The sequence below is a fragment of the Oreochromis aureus genome, linkage group 23 (assembly GCF_013358895.1).
Source record: "Oreochromis aureus strain Israel breed Guangdong linkage group 23, ZZ_aureus, whole genome shotgun sequence".
Lineage (NCBI taxonomy): Eukaryota > Metazoa > Chordata > Actinopteri > Cichliformes > Cichlidae > Oreochromis > Oreochromis aureus.
In genome coordinates this window covers 30,492,559-30,505,889 of record NC_052963.1, presented here as the reverse complement: position 1 = coordinate 30,505,889, position 13,331 = coordinate 30,492,559, and the positions used below count along the sequence as shown (strand labels likewise).

The window sequence follows — 13,331 nt, the reverse complement described above, 5'->3', positions numbered from 1 at the left end:
TTTTCTGTCTTCTCCTTCCCCTTAGTACCAACCTACCAACAGTGGCAAATGACTGCCCACCCTTGAGGCTGATTTCTTCCTTCCCACTGTACTTACTCATAGATTGTGTAATAATAGGAATTATTACAAATTTCCCACGTGTGGGACTAATAAAGGTCATCTTATCTTATCTTATCTTAATTCTCTCTCCAATCCTGTCCATTGTTTACCTTAGGAAATAAAATGCCTTTACCGTTGTTGTGAAGTAGTTCTATAAAAATAAGCTCAAACTGAATTAACTTCCGGAAAAAAAATGTACATGAAAAACACAAATTGCTCACTTACCAATTGCAGGATTTCCTCCAGGGTTTAAAGTGACTCTAAAGGCTTGACGCCAAGTGTGGCGACTGGGGGGACCATCACAGGGGTCAATGTAAAGAAGAACACCTCCAAAACCCAACTCAGACAGCAGGGATAGCTAGACAAACACAAAGATTCAATGATGAAAACAGAAATAGCAAATATCTGTGTATACCATCACTATTAAGACAAGACGTGCAAACCCAGATTCCTTTTTCATATAGTTATTTTATTCATAAACACTGTCTCAAGTAAATATATACTTCACTATCATGCAGTAGATGGTGATAAGTCAGAACATTAAGCATTAATTCAGCAACATTAAGAATTAAACATTACTGTGGGTGAAATCACAGTCATGGTAAAGCATGCTGTGGAGAAACTCTGAGATGCTCATTGACATGAGTTTTGGCGTACTTCATCTCCTCCTTTATCAATGTGTAGACTAATGTTTAGTCACAACTCAAAATTTAGCTCTAATAAAACAATACATCAAAAGAGTTTTGATATGACTTCTTAATATTTTTTTGAAGTTTTTTTCCTATTATATGACCAAAATTAACACAGTGAGAGAGTTTCGGATTTTCATGTTGATCAAAGGTTACACTTGTGTTTATGTAGTCACCCTCACTGATAATAATGCAGAAGTGTTTCTGAGAGAGATGAAGTGTGCTGCAGCTGCCACTGTGTAGCACAGTATTTTATCGTTGTCCATGGAAGATGTAGTGTCCTTGTTTTTTATGAGCGTAGATGACTATTTTATTGAATATGTGACACCAACCACGGTCACTCTACTCTCATCACAACTCTGTCCTTCACTGGAAAACAGGGACACAACACAGGCATGGACTCAGAGACACACAGACACACACAAACTCAAAAATCAGCCTCTTTTAATGAAAATCCCTTAATACACGTATTTTTTATACACACGAAAGTCATGCAGTTTATACACACCAAAAGGCAAATTAATGGTTCTTTTCTCTATTATGCATGTGTTCTGCGACTGTTCCTAAGACCGGTCACTTACAAAACATGCACACCCACAAAAACACATGTACAACACACATACACACAGTTTGTAGTTCGTGAGAAAAGCAGAAAAATTTGTGGAAAACCAAAATCAGAAGAACACAAGCTGAAAAATGTTTAGTCAACTCAAATTTATGATAATTGGATATCAAAGATTTTAGGAATAAATACGCAACAGTAGGAAAATATACTGAAATAAGAGCATAATGCAATTAGTAATGTCTTTACAAAATTAGCTGCTATTAATGGAGCCAAATACGTTGAAACACACTGATAAGCACATCAGTGTGTGTGTGTGTCAAATTTGACTGAAGCTGCATGTGTAACATTAGGCCCTGCAGTCACCGTCACACACTCATTAGTGAGAGTACAATTCTCATCAATCATCCTTCCCTACTTCTATGTAAAGAGTGATCATTTCTCTCAGCCACTGGTACATAGAGACATTATGAAACACACATGCTCAAATTTGTCACAAACTATGGGTGAAGAGGAAAAAATGGGTCAGCCGCCTGTTGCTTGAAGGGGCCCCATGTGACAGCTGTTTCACTTAATGGATTTTTAGAAGTCTAACCAAGCAAATGCAAGATGAAGTACAGTGACCTCACTTTAAACATTTCCTCTCCTTCCCTTGCTAACTTCCATTTACTCCTGTTATACCTCATTAGGCTGTCATTTATCAATAACTTAACATACAAAAGTAGCGTAACATCTGAAACAAAGGAATTAAGTACAAAAGTATCCCTTCAATTATAGCAGAATAACAATGAGAAAAAGTATTTTTGTCTGAGGTTATGCAAGTCTGTGAGTGACTCTAAATACATAATGATCATCTTTACAAAAACGTCTTACCACGTTGGCTTTCCAGAATGTTAAAAATACAATGCTTAAAAAATCTAACTCCTGGAAATGTTGAATACAAGCACAGATGTATTTTTGTCCAAACTGAGTTAAGCATCAAATTTGATCTTTTCCCTTACTCAAAGTAAAAGCATTACTCTCCCAAATACATCCACATAATTTTCTGCAGAATTTTGACATCTGTAATTTAAATAAAATTCAATAGTTCCCTTTTATTAAAATATATTCATGTTGTTAACCCAACCTAATGATCTCTTTCAGGTTAGGTTGGTTTAATGCACAACGCGTGCACAAAGAGTTTTCTTATACACTGACTGGCCGCTGAATCAAAACAATGATTTGGTGACTAAGTGTTCTGTATCGCAAGTTCATGTTATCAGATCATAATTTATTCTAATCACTACACAATGTAGTGTCAAGGTTGGCATTTATGTATCGTAGTAATCAATGCAATGCATGGATCCAATACATTTACATTAACTTTAAATTTCATTGCTGATTATGTCCTTGTAGAGCCTGCCTTCATTTTTTTTCAACAGAATTCATTTTGATTAAATGAAAAGTGAAACAATATTAATGAGCAGGGTAATTAACATGTTAGTATGTGTTTATGTTTTAATTAACTGGATTGGAACATATATTTTCCCTGTCATCTTCTTATTGATGGGAAAACTGCTTTGAGCAGAATGTGGCAGACATCCAAGGAGAAACAACCCTAATAAATCAATGGATTGCTAATGTTACTGCTCATGAAGCAAATGGATTGAGATGTCATTGTGCTAAGGAGGTGCAGATAAAAAAGTTAGGTATGGTAATGGCAAACAGAAGAATTAGTCATGTATGGCAACCCACGTGGGCTAGGTGCTATTGAGTAAAAAATCCCTGTACAACAAGCTACAGTTAGATTCAGAAGGCAGTGTGTTACTTTTCCATGCAAGTTAAAGGTACTTCATTTAGGACACTCTGTTTTGAAGCTCTGATATTATAAGAAAATCATTTTTGAGCCATACCTTGGACTTTTTTAAAGATCAAAAGCTTTCATTCCTCAGTATTTCTCCTGCTGCAGGATTACCATTTCAGACCATATCATTTGATACCTTTATTGGCACAGTATAGTGAGTATTACTTTGTGGAGCTTTCTATCTTACCTTGTATAGTAAAGGTATTTTGCCAAGTTTGACAACAGCAATCTGGTTGGTGAGGTTCAGGGTCTCTTTGGCTCTTCTTAGGTCATCGACACTGCCGTACTGGATGTCCACCACCTCACCCTGGCGAGGAAAAACAAGCAGAACATCAGGGATCTACGATAATAAATTAATATTAAAAACTCTGATCGTTTATTAATATGTTTGAGGGTAACGCCACCCAGATTTTAGGTGGCATTTATGAATTTATATGCCAAGTCAAATGGAAGCTCACTGAATAATTCATAATCCCTGCATGGCCTTACTCTGGATATCCGATCTTTATATTTACTGTCTAAAAGTGAGATGCTGACTTATAAACAATTGATTGAATGAAAAAAAAAACATTGGCTGCTCACTAGGACAATAATAAATGACTTTCAGTTTTAAGCTTGTTGAGGACCCCCCCCCCGAAAAAAAACCAACCAAACAACAACAAAAAATGTGCAATAACCAACGTGCATGCCCAGAATTTACTACATAGAATATTACTACCAAAGAATCTGTTGACTTTGCAGCATCCCGAAATCACTTTGACGAAGTGTCTTCTTTGCATTTGTATGTGAGTGTGTGTGCGCATGTGTACTTTTGTCTGCATGCATGTCTGGGTAACTGAGCAAGTGTTATCACCTCCCAAATTAAAGTGACCTAGAAGCTGTTGAGGAAAGTCAAAGATTTACTTTTTTGGGGTCTCTCTCTCTCTCTTAGTCTCTCTCTTTTACCCTACTCCACCCATCACTACTTCCTCACCTGGGCCTGATTCATTTTTCATGTGGCCTGGGGGCGAGTGTAACACGATGCCGCAGTAGGGTGGATGTGAGTGAGGGGTAGAGACTGCCCGACTGTGTGAATGCGAGAAAGTGAGAGAGAACACATCTTTTTGCATCAGGGGACCCCAGTACATGAGAGCGAGAGAGATTTATATCTCCTGCCTGAATTTGCATCATAAAAGTCTTCCATTTAAACTGAAAGCCATAGAACAGTACAAGACACAGCAAATTGTAATACAGAAGAATTCTATACGGATTGAGATGGCGCTGCTTAAACTAGATCAATCTCCTTTTCCTCTCTAGCTTTATTCTTTCATTTCATCTTGACAAGGTAATAAAATTAACGATGTAAGTGTCCTCTGTCTGGCTGAAGCAGTGAGCATCTTTCACCTGTTAAGGTAATAATTTTTTTAACCTCTTTTTTTAACATCTTTCCTTTTAACCTAGCCTGTCAGTCAAATCAGGTTTTGGTTGACCAATATATACCGACTCTGTCCAGTATCTTATCCTAATTCTGTTCTGTATGTATTTTTAAGTGCAGGCTTGTCATGTATGCAAATTTCTTTTTTGAATGAGAAGAAAATAAATGTGAATATGTGAATATCAGAGATGAAATCATTCAATCAGGAATTAATTTATGTCTTTGCTAAAACCAGCATTCTCACAATCTTATACTTAAGGATCGTAGGTGTGAGCGGACCCAGTGTATGTAAAATTAATATAAAATTAAATTCAATGATGGGCAAAGTTTAGTACGTGGATTGTCTAGTTATGGTACAATGTTCTCCAGGGAAACTCTACATCCTGGCGTCCATGCAAATGTTACTGTACCGCATGCTGCGACAATTGTTTCAGACCTCCAGCCTAAGAAATGACTCGAGGAACAGCACATGGACCCAAAGGCTTTGATTGACAGAGTCCAAATGTGAGCATCCTTTGACTGAGTCCCAAATGATGCCCTGCCAATGTCCTTGTGCTAAACAACATAGAGAATACCCCACAAAGTCTTTCAGCCCCGCACAGATGTTCAGAGCTGTTTTCAGAGGAGAGGCACTTCTACAATATTAGGTAAAAATGTGGCTGTGGCTGATTATACGGATTTAATATATAAGAATACTCTAATCTGCATGAAAATAAGCACAAAGCAAGGAAAAATATGGACCACATTAAAAAAACAAAATAATTGCAATAATTTTATATCTCAGTCTCTGTTTCTAAATGCATACAACATATGAAGAAAGAAGAAATGATGATGTGAATTAGACCAGCCATACAAGGAAAAGAAAGACGATTAAGGTTTTCTTTTTTTTTTTCCATAGTCTGCTGATTAAAGCCTGCACATACCTTGCAATTAAGTCTCATCACATCAAGTGGAAGCCGTACCTTCATACAGACGTTATGTCAGACAGCATGAGGGGACAGGTTGAAAGAAGGCCTGCCTGAGACAGACAATTGTGTGTCTGGCACTAATGCAATTTAGGAAAATGTACTATTATACATTTATTTGTAGAAGTGGCCTGACTGGATCTTAAAAACTCTTGAGTCTGGATATTTCTTCATATGTTATAGTACATGGATATATTTTGCAGGAAGGCAACTAAACTTTCTATAAGAAATTGTCCTGATTTCTCTGAGGATTTATGTTCCTAGAGAAAAATTTGTATAGGAAAGATATGTAAGCAAAAGTATAGTTAAATAGTTACAAATGCAGAATTTTAACTGCAAAAGGATTCATGTATTTTCCTTTTTTTAGATTTAATATATATATATATATATATATATATATATATATATATATATATATATATTATTTTACTGTCTGTATACTTGTAGAAACACACATATGACATATTGTTAAGCTTCTGGAGCAAGCACGTGCAACTTGTGACATTTTTATAGTACTTTATTGTTATGGGGGTTGTTTGAATGCAAAGTCTTGCTTGTATTGGTATAGGCAAAGATAATGCTACAGCAACTTCCAACGTGAGCCTTAAGCAACAAAAATGTAATGTTTTTCCTCACAGATGGAAGCCATATTCTATTAGTTTTTAAAAATGTAGGCATTTTTGCCATCACCTTAGCTGCTGTTCTTGCCAGTTTCCTCAAACATCTCGTGTAACAGCACTCTGAGAGGCCCTCTGTGAAATGATGGCGTGTAAACCATCAACGTAGATATTTCACAAAGCTCAAGTTTTCACTGTTGGCAGGGGACGGATTATTTGACATTTGTTTCTGAAAAGAAATCTTTAAGAGGAACTAGACTCCTATCTGCATCTCCAGAACTAGCCACAGTGGGAGTCCTCTAGCAGCAGTTATGACCATCCCTATTAACCCACCATTGTCCTGTGGTCCAACAGCAGTGTAGTAAATCAAGTGAGTCTGGTAGTAGCTGAAAGGTTGACTCCATTCTTCCTTCTGGTTCTGACAGCAGAAGGCCAAAAGTAGTTTCTCATAAAGGGCAATGCTTCATACATTATATCCTTACTCTTTCTAAACTCCCAAATACCTCTAAATCTCAAGCAGTCTCAGTGGAGATGTCAGCTCTTGCCCCAGGGCATCTCACCCGGGGTTGGGTGTATCATTCTCCATCCTACGTGCATTAAGGTAAAGTTAATAAAGAAATATCAGATTCTTGTGTGTAGCTGTCATAGTCCACTTTATCTGCTTTGCTATGGCATCACTCCTCTTTATTAACAACTAGGTGTGAGCCACTATCCATTTATTCTTTTTATAAACTGCACTAGGTGTTTTTGCATTTTTTTCTCTCATTGCTTTCCCCCAAACTTTAAATTTTAAAATAAAGTTTCTTGAAACCTCTGACAGCCTCTCTGTTTAGAAAGTGGTTTAGGGAGAAACGATTTTCACGTTTTGTTGAATTTTCCACTTTGAGACACACCTAACCTTCCCCAATCAAAGACTGACTTCAAAGGCATGTAAATCACTGAGTTAAAACAATGATGATGAAGCACTTTTAAAATTTGTGAAATTGTAAAGACAACACTACTAGTAGCACCGTACCTCAAAAGTCTGATTGATGATTAAGACTGAGCATGGCTTTAATCTTTACCGCCATCACCTTCAATTTTCACGAGTTACTTTATAAAGGACAGACATGATCACACTCGAAATATTTCTTCCTTTTTTTTTTTGAGACTTCGAGTAATACCACATTTATGTATCTATGTACAGCCTCTAACTGCATGCACATGCCCCTTGGTCAGAGTTCAGTAGGCAATGGACCATGGCAGTGCTGCCTGACAATACAGAATAGCCATTTATAAAGCTTTCTGGGAGCAAATGCATTCCTGTATCTCCAATTACTCCAGTCATTCATTATATGGTGTATGTTTGTATCCGTATGTGTATAACTGACAATGGAAAGGAAAATTCATAAAATGACAATGAAAAAAAAAGGATGACAAAGTGAAAAGAGAAAAGGGAAAGTATCAAGGACGAGTATTTTTAACTCTACCTGTGTTGAATTAGTCAGAATCTTTTCCCAACAGTCCATCCTTGGAAAGCTTAAAAGTGAGCTTTTATAAAGCATTAGCGAGCTTTTTTACAGTGTGATGTTGAGTCACATAATTGAGCCTGTGGGTTTACATAAAATTACTTTCAATACTGACGTTTGCTCAGCCGGTGGATTTGAAGTGAATTCAGTTTATCATATTCTATTAATAATTCATGTCAAGAACACCTATTATTTACAAAACTTTGGTCAAATTTTAACTTCATTTAAAACACAGACACACAAAACCCCTCATAAAAGGAGGTGGCCAGTATAACACTGCAGAAAAAGTAAGGCTCCATTTACGAATAAATGCTGGCATTTTTTTTACACTTTCTTTAACAATTGGGTGTGATTTATTTTATTTATTTGTTTATTTATTTATTTATTTATGTTAGTTATGTTATTTCTCTTTTTTTTAATACTAATTCCTGAATAGATTATCAGGAAAAGAAGCAGTCCAGCAAGCTTTTTCTTATAGTTGATTAATTCCCTTTAAAATAAGACAAATTGGGCAATTTTAGAAACCATTATAAATCTATCGAATGTTCACATGATGAAGCTCTTAGAAACTAATCTACTGACTCCAGAGAGAACGCATATTAACAAGGCTTGTATTTATTTACTGGTAAATCAGGCAAGAGTAGAATCATATCCACTTTACATGACAGCTACTTCAATTTTAAAGTAAAAAAAAAAAAAAAAGTTTTAAAGCAGAGATATTCAGACAAGCAAACTGACTGAAAATTTTTGATATTCAAGCAGCATAATGACGATCTAATTTATTTTGGGGGGATAAGAAACAGCACATAGAGCTTTAGGTAAAAAAAAAATCAAGAATAGATTTTACCTTTTATAATAGAAAAACACTGCAAAAAACCGAAGTTCCTAGTTGTTCCTATGTTGGTCGATACTTTGTCTAACAACTTTTTTGCATGCATGTCTTGCATGTTTTACTGTGTTCTTACAGCTGTGACCGAATGGCCCTGAGGCTCTACAGGGAGGCTGGTATCTTGCTTCACTTGATGGATAACATCCTCTGGTGAATGCATGCTATACCAGAAGGATTTTCTGTTCTTCATGGATGTTCATGACACCTGGGACACTGCTATTGTATTTTCACTGTTCGGTCTATAGAAGTCCTAAGGGTCCTGTGGCAACTGGGTCTATCTCTCGTAGAGTTTCCCACATCTGTTGCCATTCTCTGTTATTACTTAACTGAACAACTTCTTTTCCACTTAAAACAGTCCAGTTAACCATGCTGTGTAAACGAGGCCCTTCACTGAAATACACTTTGCCTATAGCAACATAATGAACATGGTCATATCATCTTCTTCTGTTCCAGATCAAGAATTAATAATACAAGCTGCCGTTATTGTATTTTACTTTCAAATTTAACACAATAGTTGAACTTATTATTTTTTAGAGCACACAGTGCAGCACCAGCAAAGCAGGGCCACCAACAGCAGGACTTATTAGTCCAGTATACTTGCTCTGGGCCCAATCCATCCATCACAAATGCCATATTTAATTGTCTGAAAGCCATGTTTAGATCCTGCAAACCACCGCTTAATTCAAGGCAGCGTGCAGGAACAGAGCTAGGAAATAATAAAGTGATGGATGACTGTGACCCTCCTTTGGGTAGACTTCAACGAGTGGACAGCTGGATGGATCGAGTAAAGCGGAGAAAGGAGAACGAAGGGAGAGGAAGGGGGAGAAAAGAAGAAGAAAACTTGGTATTCAAAGAATCACTCCAACTTTTCATCTGCCCTCAGGCCGGGCAGGGGCTCAAGGGAATAACAAGCATCTCCTTCAACCCCTTTCTCTGTTCCCAGGATACAGAGAAGTAAAACCCTCTAAAAATAGTGTGACTGTATGCTTTGTGTATGCATGTCTGTGTGTCTTCTAGCTAGAGTGGGTGGACTACATACATAATGACTTCCATTAACCTTCACACTCTTGAAGGATGGTAAAAAGATTAACTGTGCACTGTGCATGACACAACTACTATGAAAACATTTTCTTAAGATCTCTGCATTGAGTGCATTGGTGTTATTCTGTTGTACAAGTGTATAATTATCTTTCTAATGTGTATGTAATATATAATGTGTATTAACGAGGTTATCTGAAAGAGGTGGCTTTGGACAGCCTTTAAGAAAATGTCCCTTTTGGTTCTATAAAAATACAGAAAAACAAAAGAAAAAAAAACATGTTGAGTATGACCCATTTTAAAGACTCTACTCCACTTTGTTCAGTTACCTGTGGAGATTTAATATATTTAATTTTTTCATTCAACAACATCATTTAAAGAAGTTAAAATTGGTATAAAAAATGTATTCCAAAGCACATCCTTTATCAAACACATACAAAAATATAACAAAGCTTAATGAAGACATTGTTGAGTAGAATGTTTTTTTGGCCATCGACTGTCAATGAATCTGCCTTAATTTTCAATTTAATTTTGATGAGCTTTTTTGTTGTTTTTTGTTTGTTTTTTGTCAAACTTAATTGCACTGCCTCATTTTTAGATTTGAACACAGTGCATTATTCAGTCTAACAAATCAATTACTTGCATTTACCTGACCACAGCTAGTTATTCTGTCCACGTTCTATGCATTACCTCTGGGGGCTTTCTGCATTTCAAACAACCTGCTAATATAAAAGCTGCTTAATATAACATATGTGAACTTCTTGTTTAGACAGTTATATCAATTAAATCAAACAACAGTTCAACACTGAGCTTTGGTTAAACAAATTATCAGCATTAGAACGTAAAAGTTCTTGCCATGACCTTTGTTCATGACCCTGGCTGGAGTTAGGGGTGAGAAAGACTAGGACCGGGTTCCAGCAACCAGAAAGGTTACACAGCCTTCGTTTCAAGAAATGTCAACATGACACAACACAGCACAACCATACCTGCACGCTTCCCATGGCAGAGTATGCAGCATAGGAGAACTGCTGCTTTGGCAGGTCATTTGGTCCACGCTGGTCACACGGGGTCCCGTTTGGCATGAAACACTCGTGGCTAGATCTGTCAGTGATGGTGTTGGGTGTGGAACCAGGCAGACTGAGCAGAACAGTGTGATTGGATAGGTGGACATCAGTTAAACCAAGTCCCACCCACTGCCTGTAAAGGTACCTGGCTCTTGACTCTTCACTGTCATCTGACAAGCTTGAAAAAGACCTAGAAAAGGTGGAGAAAGACTTGTCACTTTGGAGATAAACAGAAAGCAAGATCCCATTACTTTCCAGAACTGTTCATTGAAATGTATTTAGTTTTCCTAAGCAAATTTACTTGATAAGTGATTGTGTTTGTTTAATAATGAATCATGAACAAATACTGTGAAAAGCTGTGAAATTATAATGACCGTCATTCCCACAGCATTGCAAACTGTCAAGCTGTAAAGCATCTATATTTCTCTGTAAAATTTAACAAAAACTGCTTTAAATTTTATACATCTCCTTTTTAGTTTGTCTCTTTGTGCACCTCTGGAAAACTTCCAGAAAAATTGCACTTATTTTTAGACATATTGTTTTTTTATCTTCACTCATTACCAGTTTAGCTCATGATATCTGGTTGCCTGAACTATTGTCTTCATAGAACAAAAGTATTCCAGCTGAAGGGTAGATAATTTGACACATTGGAAAAGATCATGTGCAAATTGCAGATGCCCAACTGCAAGTCTTCAAAGTGGGACCTCCAATTAATGATCTAAAAACAGCAGCCACTCTTGAGTTGGTGCAGCACTCCTCAAAGAGATGACCTACAATGGGAGACTGGCCAAATCTGAGTCAGACTGTTCTTGAAATGTTTTTCAGAATTACTGTGAGGTCATGGACCAGTAAAAAAAACTATTTTGTTAAAACTGAGTGAGGATTAAACAGGATGCCATTCCAAACATGATAAAAATCTATCAAGCTGTCAGCAATTTCAATTCCATTTAATTCAATTTGATTTATGCAGTACCAAATCACAACAACAATTGCCTCAAGATGCTACATGGAACATCAAATTTGTAATACCATAAAAATGTAGTCTGATAAACCCGTATAACTCATAAGGAACTGACTGAAATTGTTTGTGCACAAGAACGAGAACTATGAATCTGTGAATATTCCCTTTTTTGTGCTTTTAAACTGGGAAAAGGTATCAGCACGCAACATGAGCCTGCAGTCCTCTACGACATTATATTTCACAGTTGGAAAGACATTCATGACCATAACATTCACATGAAGGCTTTTTTTAATAAAGACCCCATGACATTCTTCAAAACTGTTCTTTATACTAAAGTATTTGTTCACATAGAAACCCAACTCCATTTAGCAGTTCAACATTTGGAGAATTCGACTAACTGAGCTTCATTATTTTTTTATCAATTAATAAAGCAGATCTTTTTGTATGTAATTCTTCTTCTGGCTGAGTTCTTTGAAGCCTTTCTTACACCCAGACTCCTCACAGGAGCTGTCAGTCTGTCATTTCCGTTTTCCTAATTGCAGGAAAGAGATGTCAATAAAATTTGATCCTTCGGCCTTATTCGAGTCTTCTCTTCAGGTTTGTTTGGTTCCTGATGTTTACTCTCTTTATTGTTCTGACTCTGAGAGGTCTGGACTCTAAAGTTCAGCAATAAAGACATTTCCAGATTGGACTGGCTGGTATTTCATCCTCATGCTGAAGAAACATTTTTCAGCACTGAACAAAAGCTGGTTACAAAAGTACAAAAATATCTATCTATCTACATTTCTTTTTTGGCTTGAGCGATGCTAAATAATATAAGAATAACATATGGATAGCCCTGATAAAGATGGGTCACGGTCTATATCTATTTTGTCTATCTGTAAGTAGGAGGGCAACATTTATGTATGCCTGCAGAATGTGCTTGTGTGTTTATTGTGTGTGATATCTATATCAGTCTCAGCAGCAGATGGCCCAAACACACAATTGTGCCATTCTCTAGTCAGCAGGCCACGTCTCATAGCTCGCCAGGAGCAGCAGCAGGAGGCATTGTGTGTGTTGCTGTGTTAGTTTGTGTTTTCTTGTGTATGTGTGTGGAAGACCTTCATCTATAATCCAAGCTGTTGGAAGGGCTCCCTGTGGTTTGGGACACGTGCCCAATTCTAACGATACGTCGTGTCTCAAGTGACTTGAGTGTGTCTGTGTTTGCTTGTATGTGTCAATCTACACAGCTGTGTTGAAAAGACTTCTTATTGCTTACCTACCAAACCCAATTATTCAGAACACATTCATCTGTCTTTAAATTTAAAAGCCAAATTCAGATCCTTTAGTAAAAGTAGCATTTTTAGCTAGCATTATGGAACGAGTCAGAACTTCTGTTGTCAGCTAACTTGTATGAGCATGTGAAACAAAGGGTCCTAAATGTCCTACATGCATATTAATTTTGGGATACAAATAAGAGCATAAACCTAATTAGCATCATCTGGCTCTGGTGTTTCACCTGTGTCTACACACAACATAAGCTGTAAGGCCACAAGAAAGCAATTAGCTAATCACATCAGCCTCGGACGCAATAATAGCTCGTAAACCATCCATCCATGTTAATACTCCAACATAAGCTGCCACAGCTAATTTCATTGCAGGCAAACCTGGACTTTCGCTTGTGCTTTCAGGTTTGGTTGGGT

General features: G+C 37.0%; 1 protein-coding gene across 1 annotated transcript in view; it reads right to left on the bottom strand.

The window, feature by feature from the left end:
- The window catches only part of LOC120436365 (inactive N-acetylated-alpha-linked acidic dipeptidase-like protein 2), a 483,232-nt gene that overhangs the window by 233,560 nt on the left and 236,341 nt on the right, over positions 1–13,331 (bottom strand). The window contains exons 9-12 of the mRNA XM_039607291.1: positions 10,834–10,878; positions 10,611–10,725; positions 3,381–3,500; positions 325–457 (exon numbers count right to left, since the gene is read on the bottom strand). Of these exons, the coding sequence (XP_039463225.1) occupies positions 325–457; positions 3,381–3,500; positions 10,611–10,725; positions 10,834–10,878 (413 nt within the window). The remainder of the gene's footprint in view (positions 1–324; positions 458–3,380; positions 3,501–10,610; positions 10,726–10,833; positions 10,879–13,331) is intronic.